The 20,242-nt window shown below is 50.2% G+C and overlaps 2 protein-coding genes across 4 annotated transcripts in view; one reads left to right on the top strand and one right to left on the bottom strand.

Annotated features, from left to right (window-relative positions):
- LOC143036470 (uncharacterized) overlaps nucleotides 1–8,456 on the top strand; it is a 47,896-nt gene extending 39,440 nt beyond the window's left edge. For 2 of the 3 annotated variants that reach the window (XM_076203862.1, XM_076203863.1), the window contains one exon: nucleotides 6,895–8,456. In XM_076203862.1, the coding sequence (XP_076059977.1) occupies nucleotides 6,895–7,063 (169 nt within the window). In that variant the 3' untranslated portion in view covers nucleotides 7,064–8,456. The remainder of the gene's footprint in view (nucleotides 1–6,894) is intronic. The other variant, XR_012967359.1, reaches the window with a different exon arrangement.
- Nucleotides 8,457–12,712: 4,256 nt separating this feature from the next.
- Nucleotides 12,713–20,242, bottom strand: part of l(3)72Dn (UTP4 small subunit processome component l(3)72Dn) — a 32,090-nt gene continuing 24,560 nt past the window's right edge. Inside the window, exons 10-13 of the mRNA XM_076203849.1 lie at nucleotides 17,915–18,046; nucleotides 15,552–15,686; nucleotides 14,036–14,158; nucleotides 12,713–13,422 (exon numbers count right to left, since the gene is read on the bottom strand). Of these exons, the coding sequence (XP_076059964.1) occupies nucleotides 12,739–13,422; nucleotides 14,036–14,158; nucleotides 15,552–15,686; nucleotides 17,915–18,046 (1,074 nt within the window). The 3' untranslated portion in view covers nucleotides 12,713–12,738. The remainder of the gene's footprint in view (nucleotides 13,423–14,035; nucleotides 14,159–15,551; nucleotides 15,687–17,914; nucleotides 18,047–20,242) is intronic.

Genomic DNA, 20,242 nt, shown 5'->3' with positions numbered 1-20,242 from the left:
TCTTTGATCCTCTATTTAGGCCAGGCACGGAGAAGTGGTACATCTTAGCTCGGAGATTGCAAATAGGCTGGGTTGCCTCAGTTCTTTGGGGTTAGGCATACGCCCTCTGAGTCAAGCAGCTACGCCTGGGGCCTACAGTGCACGGGTTTTTTGCGGCTCTCCCTAGCGTTCACGGTAAGTGTGTGGGTGTACCCTCACCACGACCCCTGGACTGTTGGTTTTGGTTCATCCCAAATTTCCTAGTCTATCCTCACGGCATTGGTGATGGGTGGAGGCGTGGCAGGGCGAAATCAGAGATGTCGTTGCATAGCAGCATATCTGAGGCGATGGTCACGGAATTACTACTCTCTCCACTTCCTTGGGACCAGGACTCGTCCTCCCACCTTCCTTGGCGGTCCGGGACTACTCCATCATCCTCCCCTCCTTCCTTCCGGGAACTCCTCTCTCCTCCTCTCCCCATCCTTCCGGACTCCTCCTCCCCCCCCTTCCTTCCATTCCTTGGGGTCCGGACTCCTTCTCCTCCCCCCCTCCTTCCTTCCTTGGGTCCGGGACTCCTTCTCCTCCCCCCCTCCTTCCTTCCTTGGGTCCGGACTCCTTCTCCTCCCCACCTCCTTCCTTGGGTCCGGACTCCTTCTCCTCCCCACTCCTTCCTTGGGTCGGACGCCTTCTCCTCCCCACTCCTTCCTTGGGTCCGGACTCCTTCTCCCTCCCCACTCCTTCCTTGGGTCCGGACTCCTTCTCCTCCCCACTCCTTCCTTGGGTCCGGACTCCTTATCCTCCCCCCCTCCTTCCTTGGTCCGGACTCCTTCCTCCTCCCCACTCCTTCCTTGGGTCCGGACCTCCTCTCCCCCCCCTTCCTTGGGTCCCGACACCTCCTCCCCCCTCCTTCCTTGGGTCCGGACTCCGCCACCCCCCCCTCTTCCCTGGGTCCGGACTCCTCCCCCCCTCCTCTTGGGTCCGGACTCTCCTCCCCCCCTCCTTCCTTGGTGTCCGGACTTCCTCCTCCCCCCCTCCTTCCCTTGGTGTCCGGACTCCTCCTCCCCCCCTCCTTCCTTGGGGTGGAACTCCTCTCCGCCCTCCTTCCTGGGTCCTTCCTTGGGTCCGGACTCCTCCTCCCCCCCTCCTTCCTTGGGTCCGGACTCCTCCTCCCCCCCTCCTTCCTTGGGTCCGGACTCCTCCTCCCCCCCTCCTTCCTTGGGTCCGGACTCCTCCTCCCCCCCTCCTTCCTTGGGTCCGGACTCCTCCTCCCCCCCTCCTTCCTTGGGTCCGGACTCCTCCTCCCCCCCTCCTTCCTTGGGTCCGGACTACTACTACTACTCCCCCCCCCCTTCCTTGGGTCCGGACTCCTCCCCCCCTCCTTCCTTGGGTCCGGACTACTACTACTACTCCCCCCCCCTTCCTTGGGTCCGGACTCCTCCCCCCCCTTCTTTGGGTCCGGACTCCTCCTCCCCCCCCCTTCTTTGGGTCCGGACTCCTCCTCCCCCTTCCTTCTTTGGGTTCGGACTCCTCCTCCCCCTTCCTTCTTTGGGTCCGGACTCCTCCTCCTCCCCCCTTTGGGTCCGGACTCCTCCTCCTCCCCCCTTCTTTGGGTCCGGACTCCTCCTCCTCCCCCCTTCTTTGGGTCCGGACTCTCCTCCTCCCCCCTTCTTTGGGTCCGGACTCCTCCTCCTCCCCCCTTCTTTGGGTCCGGACTCCTCCTCCTCCCCCCTTCTTTGGGTCCGGACTCCTCCTCCTCCCCCCTTCTTTGGGTCCGGACTCCTCCTCCTCCCCCCTTCTTGGGTCCGGACTCCTCCTCCTCCTCCCCCCTTCTTTGGGGTCCGGACTCCTCCTCCTCCCCCCTTCTTTGGGTCCGGACTCCTCCTCCTCCCCCCTTCTTTGGGTCCGGACTCCTCCTCCTCCCCCCTTCTTTGGGTCCGGACTCCTCCTCCTCCCCCCCTTCTTTGGGTCCGGACTCCTCCTCCTCCTCCCCCCTTCTTTGGGTCCGGACTCCTCCTCCTCCCCCCTTCTTTGGGTCCGGACTCCTCCTCCTCCCCCCCTTCTTTGGGTCCGGACTCCTCCTCCTCCCCCCTTCTTTGGGTCCGGACTCCTCCTCCTCCCCCCTTCCTTGGGTCCGGACTCCTCCCCCCCCTTCTTTGGGTCCGGACTCCTCCTCCCCCCCCCTTCTTTGGGTCCGGACTCCTCCTCCCCCTTCCTTCTTTGGGTTCGGACTCCTCCTCCCCCTTCCTTCTTTGGGTCCATACTCCTCCCCCCTCCCCCCTTCTTTGCGTCCGGACTCCTCCCCCCTCCCCCTCCCCCCTTCTTTGGGTCCGGACTCCTCCCCCCTCCCCCCTTCCTTGGGTCCGGACTCCTCCCCCCTCCCCCCTTCCTTGGGTCCGGACTCCTCCCCCCCCTTCTTTGGGTCCGGACTCCTCCTCCCCCTTCCTTCTTTGGGTCCGGACTCCTCCTCCCCCGGCCTTCATTGGGTCCATACTCCTCCCCCCTCCTCCCCCCTTCCTTGGGTCCGGACTCCTCCCCCCTCCCCCCTTCCTTGGGTCCGGACTCCTCCCCCCTCCCCCCTTCCTTGGGTCCGGACTCCTCCTCCCCCCCCCCCTTCCTTCCTTGGGTCCGGACTCCTCCTCCTCCCCCTCTCCTTCCTTGGGTCCGGACTCCTCCTCCCCCCCCTCCTTCCTTGGGTCCGGACTACTACTCCTCCTCCCCCCCCCCTTCCTTGGGTCCGGACTACTACTACTCCTCCCCCCCTCCTTCCTTGGGTCCGGACTCCTCCTCCCCCCCTCCTTCCTTGGGTCCGGACTACTACTACTGTCCCCCCCCCCCCCCTTCCTGGGGTCCGGACTCCTCCTCCTCCCCCTCTCCTTCCTTGGGTCCGGACTACTACTCCCCCCCCCCTTCCTTGGGTCCGGACTACTACTACTACTCCCCTCTCCCCTTCCTTGGGTCCGGACTACTACTACTCCCCTCCCCCCTTCCTTGGGTCCGGACTACTACTACTACTCCCCTCACCCCTTCCTTGGGTCCGGACTACTACTACTCCCCTCCCCCCTTCCTTGGGTCCGGACTACTACTACTACTCCCCTCCCCCCTTCCTTGGGTCCGGACTACTACTACTACTCCCCTCCCCCCTTCCTTGGGTCCGGACTACTACTACTACTCCCCTCCCCCCTTCCTTGGGTCCGGACTACTACTACTACTCCCCTCACCCCTTCCTTGGGTCCGGACTACTACTACTCCCCTCCCCCCTTCCTTGGGTCCGGACTACTACTACCCCCCCTTTCCTTGGGTCCGGACTACTACTACCCCCCCTTTCCTTGGGTCCGGACTACTACTACCCCCCCTTTCCTTGGGTCCGGACTACTACTACTACCCCCCCCCCTTCCTTGGATCCGGACTACTACCCCCCCCCCCTTCCTTGGATCCGGACTACTACCCCCCCCCTTTCCTTGGGTCCGGACTACCCCCCCCCCTTTCCTTGGGTCCGGACTACTACCCCCCCTTTCCTTGGGTCCGGACTACTACGAAGTCCCCCCCCCTTTCCTTGGGTCCGGACTTCTCCCAACCCCCCCCCCTTTCCTTGGGTCGGGACAACTACAACTAACCCCCCCCTTTCCTTGGGTCCGGACTACTACCCCCCCCTTTCCTTGGGTCCGGACTACTACTCCTAACCCCCCCATTTCCTTGGTTCCGGACTACTAATACTAACCCCCCCCCTTTGCTTGGGTCCGGTCTACTACTACTCCCCCCCTTTCCTTGGGTCCAGACTACTACCCCCCCCTTTCCTTGGGTCCGGACTACTACCCCCCACCCTTTCCTTGGGTCCGGACTACTACCCCCCACCCTTTCCTTGGGTCCGGACTACTACCCCCCCCTTTCCTTGGGTCCGGACTACTACCCCCCCCTTTCCTTGGGTCCGGACTACTACCCCCCCCCTTTCCTTGGGTCCGGACTACTACCCCCTCCCCTTTCCTTGGGTCCGGACTACTACTCCCCCCCCTTTCCTTGGGTCCGGACTACGACTACCCCCCCTTTCCTTGGGTCCGGACTACTACTACTCCCCCCCCCCTTTCCTTGGGTCCGGACTACTACTCACCCCCCCCCCTTTCCTTGGGTCCGGACTACTACTACTCCCCCCCCCCCTTCCTTGGGTCCGGACTACTACTACCCCCCCTTTCCTTGGGTCCGGACTACTACTACCCCCCCTTTCCTTGCGTCCGTACTACTACTCCCCCCCCCTTCCTTGGGTCCGGACTACTACTACCCCCCCTTTCCTTGGGTCCGGACTACTACTACCCCCCCTTTCCTTGGGTCCGGACTACTACTACCCCCCCTTTCCTTGGGTCCGGACTACTACTACCCCCCCCCGTTTCCTTGGGTCCGGACTACTACTACCCAGCCTTTCCTTGGGTCCGGACTACTACTACCCCCCCTTTCCTTGGGTCCGGACTACTACTACCCCCCCCCGTTTCCTTGGGTCCGGACTACTACTACTACCCCCCCCTTTCCTTGGGTCCGGACTACTACTACTACCCCCCCCTTTCCTTGGGTCCGGACTACTACTACTACCCCCCCCTTTCCTTGGGTCCGGACTACTACTAACCCCCCCCCCTTTCCTTGGGTCCGGACTACTACTACTAACCCCCCCCTTTCCTTGGGTCCGGACTACTACTACTAACCCCCCCCCCTTTCCTTGGGTCCGGACTACTACTACTCCCCCCCTTTCCTTGGGTCCAGACACCCCCCCCCTGCCTTGGGTCCAGACACCTCCCCCCCCTTCCTTGGGTCCAGACACCTCCCCCCCCCTTCCTTGGGTCCAGACACCTCCCCCCCCCTTCCTTGGGTCCAGACAACTCCCCCCCCCATCCCTTGTGTCCAGTCAACTCCCCCCCCCTTCCTTTGGTCCCTACACCTCCCCCCCCCCGTCCTTGGGTCCAGACACCTCCCCCCCCTTCCTTGGGTCCAGACACCTCCCCCCCCCTTCCTTGGGTCCAGACACCTCCCCCCCCCTTCCTTGGGTCCAGACACCTCCCCCCCCCTTCCTTGGGTCCAGACACCTCCCCCCCCTTCCTTGGGTCCAGACACCTCCCCCCCCCCCTTCCTTGGGTCCAGACACCTCCTACCCCCCCCTTCCTTGGGTCCAGACACCCCCCCCTTCCTTGGGTCCAGACACCTCCACCACCCCTCCTTCTTTGGGTCCATAAACCTCCCCCCCCTCCTTCCTTGGGTCCAGACACCTCCCCCCCCCTTCCTTGGGTCCAGACACCTCCCCCCCCCTTCCTTGGGTCCAGACACCTCCCCCCCCCTTCCTTGGGTCCAGACACCTCCCCCCCCCTTCCTTGGGTCCAGACACCTCCCCCCCCCTTCCTTGGGTCCGGACTCCTCCCCCCCCCCCTTCCTTGGGTCCGGACTCCTCCCCCTCCTTCCTTGGGTCCATACACCTCCCCCCCCCTCCTTCCTTGGGTCCGGACTCCTACCCCCCCCTCCTTCCTTGGGTCCGGTCTCCTCCCCCCCCCCCCCTCCTTCCTTGGGTCCGGACTCCTCCTCCCCCCCCCTCCTTCCTTGGGTCCGGACTCCTCCACCCCGCCCCTCCTTCCTTGGGTCCGGACTCCTCCTCCCCCCCTTCCTTTGGGTCCGGACTCCTCCCCCCCCCTTCCTTGGGTCCGGACTCCTCCTCCCCCCCCTCCTTCCTTGGGTCCGGACTCCTCCTCCCCCCCTCCTTTCTTGGGTCCGGACTCCTCCTCCCCCCCCTCCTTCCTTGGGTCCGGACTCCTCCTCCCCCCCCCTCCTTCCTTGGGTCCGTCCTCCTCCCCCCCGCCTCCCCTTCCTTGGTTCCGGACTCCTCCTCCCCCCCCACTCCTTCCTTGGGTCCGGACTCCTCCTCCCCCCCTCCTTCCTTGGGTCCGGACTCCCCCTCCCCCCCCTCCTTCCTTGGGTCCGGACTCCTCCTCCCCCCCCTCCTTCCTTGGGTCCGGACTCCTCCTCCCCCCCCCTCCTTCCTTGGGTCCGGACTCCTCCACCCCCCCCCTCCTACCTAGGGTCCGGATTCCTCCTCCTCCCCCCTCCGTCCTTGGGTCCGTACTACTACTCCCCCCCTCAGTCCGTGGGTCAGGACTACTCCTCCCCCCCTCATTCCTTGGGTCCGGACACCTCCTCCCCCCCTCATTCCTTGGGTCCGGACTCCTCCTCCCCCCCCCCATTCCTTGGGTCCGGACTCCTCCTCCCCCCCCTCCTTCCTTGGGTCCGGACTCCTACCCCCCTCCTTCCTCGGGTCCGGACTCCTCCCCCCCCTCCTTCCTTGGGTCCTGACTCCTCCCCCCCCTCCTTCCTTGGGTCCGGAATCCGCCCCCCCCCTCCTTCCTTGGGTCCGTACTCCTCCCCCCCCCTCCTTCCTTGGGTCCGGACTCCTCCCCCCCCCTCCTTCCTTGGGTCCGGACTCCTCCCCCCCCTCCTTCCTTGGGTCCGGACTCCTCCCCCCCCTCCTTCCTTGGGTCCGGACTCCTCCCCCCCCCTCCTTCCTTGGGTCCGGACTCCTCCTCCCCCCACCCTTCGTTGGGTTCGAAACCATCCCCCATCCACACACCCACACTGGCAGGGGACCCTTCCCCACTTCCCTCCTGGTTTGGAACCGCTGTACTAATCTAACAGATTCTGTAAAAAATAGCCCTGCTTCGTACAATGTATGTACAATGTCTTAAATGTTACAGCGAAAGCATGAGGTTACCCAAGTCTAGTAAGACACTCGCAGGGAATTCAGTGTATGAATCTAAATCTAATTGCCTTTATACATCACTGACGAATGGATTAAAGATGACATGCACGATTTTTAGATTAGTTGAACTTTATTTGAACATAGAAAACTAGAAGTGTTCTCTTTGGATTATCTTTTACTTTTTTCAACTTCAGTCTTGAGGAGATTCTGGGAACTGACGCAGAGGCGACGAAAGAATGTGCGTCCCTTGTGTGGACGTGCGTGCACCCTTTCTTGGAGACACTTCCAGAATTTTCCCTTCAGTCTGAAGAGAACGCCAACGCCAGTAGCTCCTTGCTCGTGCCCTGTCATGGATCACACTAGGTAGCAAGCAAACTCCTGGTCTACACAAGTAGCGTAGCTGATGGTCGAACACGTCGTGTGGTATTGATAATGTAGGAGATTGTGTACTTGTTAGATTTTGGGTACGCGCGGAGACCCGCCAATATTGACATTTTCTGACCATACCACTTTGTTTTTTTTATGTCTGTGGGGCCCGCATTTTTCGGCTCCCATTGTGGTACAAAATGTTTACTTTTTTTCATGGACGGCTGTTTTCTCGGTTATCAGGTTCCTTTGATTCTCAAGATTTTAACGGAGGTATTATGGATCTTGATTTGACTTAAGTTGCATCCCTCCTCCTCGCCTTTTCTCTAACATTCGCATTCCCCTTAAATTTCCCATTCTTCCTTAGTGTTGTCTGGTTAACCTTTCCGGAACTTTAGTTCCAGTCACTACTCAGGAATGATGCTTGGCATCAACACAACAACCATACGCTTAAATTCTCTTGGAGAGACAAACCCAGTGTTTTGGTTCCAGCTGTTTCTGAATATGTATTTGTACATAAATTAGCAGTTAAGTAGAAGTAAAGTGCATTCCCCTGTATCCAATATTTACTATGATGGCGCTATTGGAAATGGTATACTGTACTAAACCTTCAGATTTTCCCCCATAAAGGTTGAATATAGCATTAAGAACATGTAGTAATATAGTTTTACCTTGGATGATAGATATTAAACGTGTAATTGTCACTTGTTCGGGCCTTGCGTAGGGCAAAGGTGACTGTCGTCACAGCTAAGGCGACTATCGTCACAGCTAAGGCGACTATCGTCACAGCTAAGGCGACTATCGTCACAGCTAAGGCGACTATCGTCACAGCTAAGGTGACTGTCGTCACAGCTAAGGCGACTATCGTCACAGCTAAGGCGACTATCGTCACAGCTAAGGCCTCAGGGTGAATTTTTCTCACCTTAGTTTTTCTTTTTCTTTCTTCAAACATAGCAACCCGTAACCTCGACATTAATCATGGTCAGGGTTCGGGTGCTGTACTTGGTCCCCAGATCTCCTTGTGGACGAGTTACAAGGACATCTGGTTCATTTAGGTTTTGGCTGGTCTGAAAAGGCCAATGTTGTTATATGGTAACTTGTTATTTCTTCAGGACTGTGGCACACCACATAGCTGTCGTTGTGGCACACATCAGGCTATTTTATAAGGAGGGGCTCTTGAGTTTGAAAGTAGGCTAGATCTATTGCTCGATCGTTGACCTCCGTCTCGGACAATAAGGTGCATCCTTAAGCAAGTCCGATTCGCCACAACGATGCTTGTAGTGTTCCACGGTACTGAATGTTTTCTTTTGTTTAAATATGAAAATTCCACACGCATATTATATTTGTTGGATGTTTAGGTGGTTGTATTTGTTTACTTTTCTATAAATTCTAAAAGTAGTTTGTTTTTCACTTTCCTATTAATACGTCTTCAACGTTAATTTCAATTTTTCTTGATCTTGTCAGTATGGTGCTGTCCACTTCAGCTTAGCAAAGTTCCCTGACAGAAATGTTACAAAACGTCACTAGCGAAGTATTTTTTCAACAAATTTAAATTAGCGATTCTAACAAGAATGGAAGAGACAAGACACCATACGGCCTACACTAGGCGGTTTCGTGTCATTTAACACCTGTCATCTTTACCCATAAAGTTATCTAATCTTTCCTTAAAACAAACATTGTTTCAGCGCTTATTACATGGTTACGTCTATTCCATTCGTTAACATCTTCAATGAATCAAATTCTCGCGCGCAGCAACTGATGAGGTACGATGACTGACACATCGCAATACTCGCGTTATAAAATATAAAGCCACTGTTGTATTGATCACTCTTTCAGAGTAATAATAAACATAGAAAACGTGAGCAAGCTAGTTCACATAATTCGTGAGTCACTCGGCTACAGCTATAAAGTAAATACAACCCAAGCTGACAGCGGCGTCATCGTATGTTGGTAAAGTAGTTCTTGCCTATTTCCTTCTTAAAAACACATGCCACTCATCGTGCGCATGATATCATGCCACCTGAGGTACGATGTTTATCTCCCCCTTGATGCCATGGAGGTAGTGATCCAATTCACTCATGGCATGTTTTGATGTCAGCTGATTTTGTGTCCAACCATCCCTTGACACCACATCATGTCATCCGAGGTGAATGGGTTAAACTTTGAAGCTGAAAATGTGAATTTCACGACGGAAATCTATTTTTGAATGCCTCTTATGGGTCAACAGATCTGTATTTTTTCCTTAAAATAATTTAATTTCACTAAATGTAAGCCCTCAGTCCCACAATAGCTAATAAGTCCTCGGATCCTCTCATCGATGTGGAAAGCAATGTTGGAGGACTGTTGTCTTGTATTAGTGCGGGATTGCTACCCGTTTGTAGTGGAGTAGTAGCCTATTGCCGGCTCGCATTATGTGGATAGGAGGAACTAGTTAAAAGTGAGATACTGGGGCCCATTTTAGAGACAAATGTAGATAAGGATGTTGGGTTGTTTCTGAAGACTTCAGCTTTAGTATGCCAAAGAACAGAACATTCCCTCGCACATAATTAACTCGTAACAGGAAACTATTCTTCCCACTTGGCTGTATAAGGTTTCTCATAATCATACATGATTCGCCTTAATGTTGCGAACCCCCCACCCCCCATCAAGAGGCTGGTACGGTTCCCCTTATAGAAAACTGTAGCGTGGAATTTAATGAACAATGCTCTTGGTTCAACTCGCTCGCGGCGCAGTTCAAATTACCGCTGCCTCGAACTCCATAATTAGCGACGCTCTAACCCATGCTTGTGACTGGGGGGGGCGTGTGACTGTGGGGGCGTGCGACTGTGCGCGTGACTGTGTGCGCTCGTGTGATTGTGCGCGCGCGTGTGAATGTGATGGTCTTGGACCACGTGTTGGGCTCGTGATCGATATTTATCACACTCGGATTTGAACTCGGGTCATGCATGTCCGATGTATGGGTAATGCTGCGACCTTACACATGCACCCCCAACTCCCCGCCCACGAGAGTTGGAGTAACGACTCGCAGCACAACGATACTTAAATTATTTCAGCCCTGGGTGGGGTTTGAACTCGGGCCGCTAGAATAGTGGCTGCAAACGCTACCACTGCGCCGGTTAGCCGTGTGTGCACTTTACCCACCTAGACACCTGTAACTCGTAATCAAATCCTGGCCAACAGAACTTCTGTCATCTTTCCACAACTTACAGAAAACAGGGTTGTCAACCAAACTATAAACAACCCTCGCTTGCCTAACGCGTTAGAGCGTCGCTACTTGCAGCGGAGGTCGAGGTGAAGGCTGTTCGAACCTTGCCGCCAAAGAGTTGGACAAAGGGTATGGTTCTGTACAAACCACGACAACCACGTGGCACCAAAATGGGACCCACGTTGTCTCGCCCACGCAGCTAGACCTGACGCGCTAGCAACACACACCTGCCAATGACAGTGCGACTCTGCTTGACCCGACCTAACCTAATCCAGTGCAATTATGTAATTACGCCCCACGGGTGACTACCCACGCGGTATATATATCGGCTCCTGGCCACATGTAAAACCTGTTCAGTTTCAACTAATAAACTACGAACCTGCCAACACTATTCTCACTGTATTCCACACCGGCTACATTTAATTAAATTCTCCGCTACAAAGTGAGGAGCACCGTTATAGCTTCCTGATAGGGTGGGTTCGGGACGTTAAACAGAATCGTAAATAACCTTGACTAAACCAACGTATGAAACGTAGGATAGCACACGCCAGCGGCGCAAAATTGTCCATTAGCATGGAAGCATAATGATGGCACGCTAGGATATACTCAGGATGACGTGGCCTTCAACCCTTTGTAGTGTCAGCCGTCGGTAAAGTGTCTTTTGGGCTCAGAGGATCGAGACACAACAAACCTCGATCTATTAACACTGGTCACCAAACCACAGCTGGTTCCTCCCCGGACCTCAGCCTTGCAGACGGTGTCCACGCTTATGCCACATCACTGAAGATACCCAGAGGAAGCTGAGGTCGCCTCAAGTCAGGTCCGAAATGGGTAGCAATTGGTTGGGTCATTACTCAGTGGACGTACCTCCTAACCTCTAAGCCAGTGGTTTTTAACCTGGGGTACGTGTAACCCCAAGAGGTACGAAACCTTGAACCCTGGGGGTACGAGACATGATAGCCAGTGCATGGTACCGTATATTTACAATGAGAAAGCAAAGCAAGGTTTGTATCACTAATCCTTTTCATATATTTGCATTGTATTTGTATTGGATGGGGGTACAAGAAATTTTTGAGGTATCAAGGGGTACAGACACTGAAAAAGGTTAACCACTGCTTTAAGCCAAAGCCAGGATACGAATAGATTCCTGAAATCCCCCATGCAGTTACCAGACATGCACGTTACCACTGTGCCATGCCGGGCCTCCTGGGTTTTCTGCAAAATTCGCAAATCTCTCGCTCGGCGCCCATGTCGTTTGACTCCTGACATCTATAAGAACGAGGCAGGCCTATGGACACGTTTACTCGACTACCAGTCTGGAAGTGTATCCTTCTCTTGTTTTTGTAACCATAGACAAAGTACTGGCCAAATGTAGAAACTAGTTTGTAAACACCAAGGCCTATTTTCCCATCAGAGGCCTGCTTAGCTCTGAAATGGTGGAAAATGTTCTGAGATAGGAGAGAGGATCTGTTTTAGGTTCTTAGAGCTGTCAGAGATTGAAACGATGGCCAGAGATTTGGAAGAATCAAGGACCAAACGAGTGATGAATAGCTCTTAATGTTGAGAGCAGTGACAAATGTGCATTAGGTGAAGGATCCTGAACCAGACAGGAGCTCCATATTGAACTAATCTTACTCCTATGAATACATTGGTATACATATTAGCCACTAGAATAAAAAGTTGATACTCTACGAAAGGGATTAGCAGGCAGGGATGGCTTTGATTTCTTTGTTACCAGAGCCATATAAATATGTTTGCTTTTGCCAAAATAAGATCAATCATGTGATGCTGTCACATTGTTTAATCAACACACCATCACATCTTTTTTGCTATAGTATATTCTCTAACCAATTGTTACCTAAGATTAATAACAAATGTTTGTCCTGAAGAACAGGAATTAATGGAAATAAACTAGTTTAACCTCTTTTCCACCGAATCCATATTGCCTTGGTTCTCTCTTGCATGAGACCTGTGTCTCCCAAGAAGTTGATCATAGCCACTGGTTCAGTAACTCCTCGAGTGAAGAGTATTGCTGTCTGGAAGATGCGAGTAAAGAACAGTGTAGAATGAAGTGCTGTCTTCTGCATAGTGGTTGCATCAGAGGCAATTTGTCGGTTATCATGGTGATTATGGTTGGTGACCTGAATGAGGCGTGCCAGTGCAAATATTGTGATTTCTCTGTACGAGTTTAGAGATTAGCTGTCTTGTGAAAAACTTGTTTAATGATCTGAATGCTTCTGAGTGGATGTATTATGATGCAAGGTTTATTGTAGATGTTTGAAAGGAATATTAAGATTTCAGAGTAGATTGGTTTCCAATCATAAAATAATGGTGTTACTAGTCTATAGGGAGTTTCATTAGTCTTAAATATTGACTACATAAATTTTACACAACCCGTGCATCATGTGGCCATTAAACACAATAAGAAGAAGAAAACACAATTTACAAACTGATCTTTAATAAAAATCTAAACACCACCAAACTTTTTCTGTCTAAATGCTGGTGGCAATTTGTCTAACAAAACAAGAGGATTCAAATCCACACTAACAGCTGAAGAATCTTCTAATTGACTGAAATGTAAAACCTGATTTGGTCTCTTGATGACGGTGATGTTTTCAGCGATAACTTCAACACCCGTGCTATTACTACTGGTTTCTTCTTGGTTGCTGTTGTTCTGGCGACGAGCTATTTTACTCGGTTTGCCTTCCGCTGTATCAACTTTGCTGTCTTTATTGATGACATTAATATTTTGGTCATCATGAAGAAAGATGAGGTTAGGCTGATCTGTAATAAAGCTGATGCTATGAATCACCAGATTTCTCTTCTTCCATTCTATGGGTGTATTATCCATGAATTGACGTGAAAATGGAGTATAATTTCCCTTGATTAGATCATATTCTACCACAGTCATATCAGCATATACAACTACTACACATGAATTGCTTCCATTTATAGCAAAAGCGGAGACACAAGACTTGTAGTGTGGGAGGAATGTTTCTTTCCAGTTGGAGATGTTGTATACAACTATCTTATTATTGTTGTCGACAATACCCAAGAACTTGCTCTGATTATCTACAGCCATCATTTTTGCATTGGAGGTCAAACTAATTGTCCTTTCTAATGTTGCCTCCACCTCCGTCACACACAGGATCTGTAAACAAAATATCGATGAAAAGCTGCAACGGGAGAGACTGCAAGATCACAGGATAATGAAGGGAAGAGAATATACATATAGCACTGAAAGATATGACAGATGTATCTATCATTTTCATGCAAGGCCCCTTTCCCTAAACATAAACCCACCCTTCTATTTCAGCTTGGATCAGAGGCAATACATAATGACAAAGCACCATCACAGTAGGGCTAAACATGGAAGTGAAAAACCTTTATCACTATCACTGCATATGTCCTTTCCAACTATACACCGAAGGCTTTTCCCTTTACAAAGGAGGGAGAATTTTTTTTTCATAAAATCCACACCCCATTCTATCCCCAACATAATCCCCTCCACCCTCTTATCTTGGCTCCTCCTGGATGATGGGTCATCCCTGCATCTCGCCCACTGCCCTGGGTCAGAAGTAGTGTTGCAAAACACGGCACATCCACAGCAAGGCCGCTTCATTAAATTGGCGACTCCCACCACCCCTCATGCCGATAAAGAAGACAGAAACCCCTTTGGGCTACACCAGTGTCCCAGTTAGTGAAGCTCAAGGAAACTATTATTACCCTACCACACTCCACCTTTTAAAACACATCATACTCACTTGAACTTCCTGTTTACAATTTGCTGAAGCTAAAACTCCTTCATCCAACCAAAGCAGCTGTTGACTGACTTCAATATCGTCACCAATGGCTCTGACTCTTCTTACAGATAGACGACTTCCATTCTGCAAAAGACCAGAATTATCATCCTCGGTAAGGTGGCACCATCCTAGCTCACTCTGATGGAGGAAGTTCATGACATTAAGCTGTACAAAAAAACAAAACAAAAATCGTGGATTGGGTGAAAATGATCAAGCAGGAAAGAGAGAGTTCAAATGACAGGAGTGAAGTGAGTGAGACTGGTAAAGGGAACTCTTTACCAAACAAAATATAGGGAAGGCCTGTAACCAACTTGAGGCAATGCATCCAGGCACAACTTTCCCTGAGCATGGCTCAAAGGACACTGCTGGTTTACTACCACCATTTCATTGTATGACAACCCCCACTCCTCATTCGCTCAATTTATGAAGCAAATGAGAACATCCCTGCATCCAGTTACAATCTGTCCATTCATTTCTATCTACTGCACTCTCTCAACCCAGCTCCACAGAAATTCTACATACATTCCCCTTCACACTCGGCGTTTCTCAACCAGGGTTCCCTGGAACCCTAAGGTTCCGTAAAAGGTCCCAAAAGGGTTCCGCGAGAACAAGTGAGATGAGCTAATGCACTTTGTATCTTATTTAATTTCATATACATACATATACCAAATCCTTTTTCCCCCTTACAAGGGAGGTAGCCAAAAAGAAAAAGGCATAAAACCATTCCCACCCATCCCATCCCTAAATACACTCCACTCCCCTCCACCCTCTACCCCCCCTCTTATCTTGCACCTCCTGGATGAGAGGGAGGGTAAAGGGTAGTGGAGTGTATTTAGGGATGGAATGGGTGGGAATGGTTTTTATGCCTTTTTCTTTTTAGCTACCTCCCCTGTAAGGGGGGAAAAAGCCTTTGATGTATATGAAATTAAATAAATCAAAAGTGCATTAGCTCATCTCGCTTGTTCTTGCAGAACCCTTAGGGACCTTTTGTGGAACCTTAGGGTTCCGGGGAACCTGGTTGAGAAACGCTGAGAGAGTGAAGGGGAATGTACGTAGAATTTCTGTGGAGTATACATAATATAATAAAACGCAGATGACATATTTTTGGTTATTGTAATAATGTAATATACATCATCCTATCTAACCTATTATTATGGTGAAAATAAAATGAGAAAGATATGGTAGTTTGTTTTTTTTGTGCAGGGGTTCCTTGAGACATGCAATTTATTTTAAAGGTTATGCAAGGGCAAAAAGGTTGAGAAACGCTGCTCTCTCATTCTTGGTTTTCCTTGCAAACTCGTACTATCCTTTGATACTTTCTAAATGTCCAAACCATGTTATGTTAAAAAAAAAAAAAGTCAGCACTCTGATCTATCCCCACCTGACAGTTCGACCTCCACATTTCTCACTGTCCATTCTTGACAAATGGAGAGAAAATAAGAAATAAAAGAAAAAGAAATTATTCTTGATAACATACATGCGGTGGGTAAAACCGAAAGATGCGCATTTTGCTTGGTGTGAGGTATGCAACCCAGAGTGCCTGCGGAGATATGGAACACCAATGTAGCATCTCTCCTTTGTGGGTCTGCATCTCTAACAGCTTAACACGATCCTATAGAAGAAAATTAAGAACAGTGTCAATAAAGCATGGATATAACTTCTTAACCACTATCTTGTTCAAACTGTGATTAAAAATTAACTTTATCACCAATGTTAAAAAAAAAACTAATGAAATACAATCAAATCGGAATGAAATAATTGTGAAATTCAGAGTCACAGATTTTCCTGATTTTGGATAAACAATTTTGTTCAAAAAGTGACATCCAAGGCATAGAATAAATAGGTTAATATTACAAAATACACGAGTCCCATTACCAAGAACGGATCCATCACAGCATTGTCTGTAACATCATTCTTAGTGGAAGAAAGGGATTAGGAAGAAAATTCAACACTCCAACATGGACCAAGACACTTCAATCAATACAAACCACCTCAAAGTCCCCCAACCTCCACCTAGAGGTGTGGCCCCAAGGGGCTGGTACCTGGTTCCCAGAATAGGCTTAAATTGTTACTCCCTCTATTTACTCCTTTCCTTAATACAACTTTTTTTTTTCTCTCTCTCTCTCTCACAAAAGGTGGGCACTATCCTGGTACCCACCTTCCCACACTTATTCATCAATTGATCAAACTGCCCTAGGTCTCTCAACAGCAGACCTATACCAAGTTAATAAGCAACATACACTAAATTGGCCCATAATTCCCACAAGGCAAAATGCAGCCAAAGCTTTGGGTACTTTTTCTAGGGCACCCCAATGGACCAGTGTCACACATCATTTGTCTACATTAAAGTCTCTACTCACAGAGGAATGGTGCTAGTTTTGTACTGCAACTTTCCTGCTTAAGTTGTTCCCCTAAAACTGTCCTTTACCACTTCTACGACTCAACCCCTTCCTATCCTGTGGTACATACATATACCAAAGGATATTTCCACCTACACGGGGGGTATCCATACATACATACATATACCAAGGCTTTTTCTCCCTTCCAAGGGAGGTAGCCAAAAAGGGAAAGGCACAAAAACACTCCCACCCATTACATCCCCAAATACACTCCACACCCCTCCCACCCTTCCTCTCATCTGAGCACCTCCTGGATGACGGGTCATCCCTGCACCCTGCCCACCGCCCTGGGTCAGAAGCAGTGTCGCAAGACACAGTACATCCACAGCAAGGCCGATTCATTTAATCGGCGACCCCCCCTCTCCGTCCCCCTTTGCATATAAGGCGAGGACGGGGAGAAATCCCTTCGGGCTGCGTCAAAATTTACTCACACATACTACCACCCCCCCCATTCCTCCTCATGCAATCACAACATCATCCATATACAACCATTCTCCACTCACCTCTGTCTTCCGTCCTCTCCCTTCCTTCTTCAACAGACATTCCCCTCTTCCCCAAAGCCCCCTTCACCCCATCCATCCACCTCATCCTAGGACGTCCCCTCATGTTCACTCCCTCCACATCTGCCTTCCATACCTCTTTTACTAGTCTTTCTTCACTCATTCTTTCCATGTGTCCAAACCATCCTAATATTCTTTCATCAACCCTATCTCCCAAATCCTTTTTCACCCCTGTTCTCCTCCTCACCTCCTCATTTCTCACTCTATCCAGCCTAGTAACCCCCACCATACTTCTCAGACACCTCATCTCAAACACATTCAAACTCCTTCTCTCTTCTTCTCTTATGTTCCACGTTTCTGCCCCATACAGTGCTGTTGGCACAATCACTCCTTCATACAGTCTCCTCTTCGCATCCATTCCCAAATGTCTATTCCTCATTACACTCTTTAAACCACCAAGGAAAAGGAATAGAAAACGCTCCCACCCATTCCATTTCCTATATATTCCACTCCCCTCCACCCTCCTATCTTGGCACCTCCTGGATGACGGGTCATCCCTGCATCCTGTCCACTGCCCTGGGTCAGAAGCAGTGTCGCAAGACATGGGACATCCACAGCAAGGCCGCTTCATAAATTTGGCGACCACACCTCTCTGCCACCCCCCATGCAAAGAAGGAGAAGACAGGGAGAAATCCCTTCGGGCTGTGTCAATTTTTTTTTTTCATATATACTTCCTCAACCCCCAACCCCCACCTACTCCCTGTGGTGGTGGGGGAAAAGAAGTCTGCCACCGTTTCTCATGCATGTTGTACAAAGCAACTAAATGTGACAGTGATGGGACTAGGGATCCTGCTCTCTACATGTCTACCCTGCAAAAAAGTCAAGGCATGTTTAGTGCCATACATATAAATCTTTGGACTTTTAAAAAGTCAATACTATACCTGTGATAACTGAAGAAACATGTTTGATGTTGTTGCTTCATGATTTGAGTCTCCAAGTCTCCAAAGTTCAATGACGTTGCTATAACATAGAGCCACACATCTTCCCTTTGATGCTGTACATATCCAGCCTGGCTGTAAGAACAAAGAGTTCCTAAGGTCAACTACCAATATCTAAGATTTATGAAAATATTCTGAAAAAGCTGCAACAAAATACATATAAAAGGGAAAAAGCCCATGGTGTATTTAACCCCTTCACTCTGGGCCAAAATCTCGCGGGCAGCATTAGCTGCCAGACATGCGATGTTGCGTCATAATACTCGCATTATAAAAAATAAAGTTACCGCTGTATTTAGCTTGTTCTCTTTCACCTGTGAATTTTGATACCCATAGAAAATATGATGAAGCCAGTTTACAGAGTATGGGGGTCACGCAGGTATTACAATAAATATAATCAAGACGCCGACATCGGCATCCTCACATACCCACTTGCTCCTCATGACGCCTACATAGGCGTCATCGTATTGAAGGGGTTAAGATAGGTAGCCAAAGTCAAAGGCATAAATCTATTCCCACCTATTTCATCTCCACATACTCCACACTCACTCACCATCCCTTTTCTTAACTCCTCTTGGATTACGAGTCATCCCTGCCCCTTGCCCAATGCCCTAGGTCAGAAGACGCAGCACATCCACAAGTTCGCTCCATTCAATCAACAATCATCCCACTGTCTCCACGACAAATAGGATTCATAAATTCTAACAAACCCCATACTGCAAAAGAAATTGATAATAATTGTTGCCCTGAATTTCACTGACTGAATATCTATAATGCTAAAGTGGCTGGTAATGGTCCTCAGGGCCTTTCAGTGACCTTTATGAAAAGAAACTTTCAAGTCTTGTCTGTGTTGTATTAGTGTGGGATAGTTTATTCCATTGGTTTATAATACTAGGTGGGGAGAGACAGTTCCTGACTGTCCTTCTGAAAAAAAAGGAAAGGTAATAACTGCTGAAGTTCACAGAAATATTGGGATAAGTCTGGCACTAGTTTATTTCATTGGTTTATAATACTAGATGGGGAGGGACAGTTCCTGGCTGTCCTTGTGTAAAACAAGGAAAGGTAATAACTGCTGAAGTTCACAGAAATATTGGGCTAAATCTGGCAATCGGATAAAGGCAACGGTGTTCACAAGTTTTGAAGATGAACTGCAAGGAGGTGGTTTATCTGACATCCACCTTGCAGGGTCACCAACTCTTATTTTCCTCTGCTTATAAATACGGGAGAGGTCAGGGGATGGGGGGTATGTGGAGAATGGCTGTATATGGATACTTTGATGCAGCCTGAAGGGATTTCTCCCTATCTTATCTATCTTTTGCATGAAGTGACGAGGAGGGGGGTCGCTGATTAAGTGAAGCAGCCTTGTTGTGGATACTGTGTCTTGCTGCATTTACTTCTGACCCGGCAGTGGGGAGGACACTGTGATGACCCTTCATCCACAATGTGCTACCTCTCATCTTAGTTCCTCATAAGAAACTAAGCCCCCCCCCCCCCCCCCAAAAAAAAAAAAAAAAAAAATCTTATGAGGAACTAAGATGAAGCGGCCTTGCTGTGGATGTACTGTGTCTTGCGACACTGCTTCTGACCCAGGGCGGTGGGCAGGGTGCAGGGATGACCCGTCATCCAGGAGGTGCTCAGATGAGAGGGAGGGTGGGAGGGGTGTGGAGTGTATTTAGGGATGAAATGGGTGGGAGTGTTTTTATGCCTTTCCCTTTTTGGCTACCTCCCTTGGAAGGGGGAAAAAGCCTTGGTATATGTATGTATGTATGTATGAGGAACTAAGATGAGAGGTAGCACATCGTGGATGAAGGGTCATCACAGTGTCCTGCCCACTGCCTTGGTCAGAAGTAAATGCAGCAAGACAATGTCCATAACAAGGCTGCTTCACTTAATCACTTCATGCAAAAAATAGAGAAGACGGAGAAATCCCTTCAGGCTGCATCAAAGCATCCATATACAGCCATTCTCCACATCCCCCCATCCCCTGACCTCTCCCTTATTTATTTTAGAGAGAGAGAGAGAGAGAAGAGAAGAGAAGAGAAGAGAGAGAGAGAGAGAGAGAGAGAGAGAGAGAGAGAGAGAGAGAGAGAGAGAGAGAGAGAGAGAGAGAGAGAGCGAGAGAGAGCGAGAGAGAGCGAGAGAGAGAGAGTGTTTCCGGAATCTTCTAAAATTTCCTCCACTGCTTGGTATATGTGACCCCCAAATACTTACGAATGTCTTCCTCCAGTCTCTCATCCCTTTAAATTTGCCTCTAACTCACCTTTCTTAAAACAT

The sequence above is a fragment of the Oratosquilla oratoria genome, chromosome 20 (genome assembly GCF_046742065.1).
Source record: "Oratosquilla oratoria isolate Oo_2021 chromosome 20, ASM4674206v1, whole genome shotgun sequence".
NCBI lineage: Eukaryota > Metazoa > Arthropoda > Malacostraca > Stomatopoda > Squillidae > Oratosquilla > Oratosquilla oratoria.
This window is presented reverse-complemented; position numbering and strand designations above follow the sequence as displayed.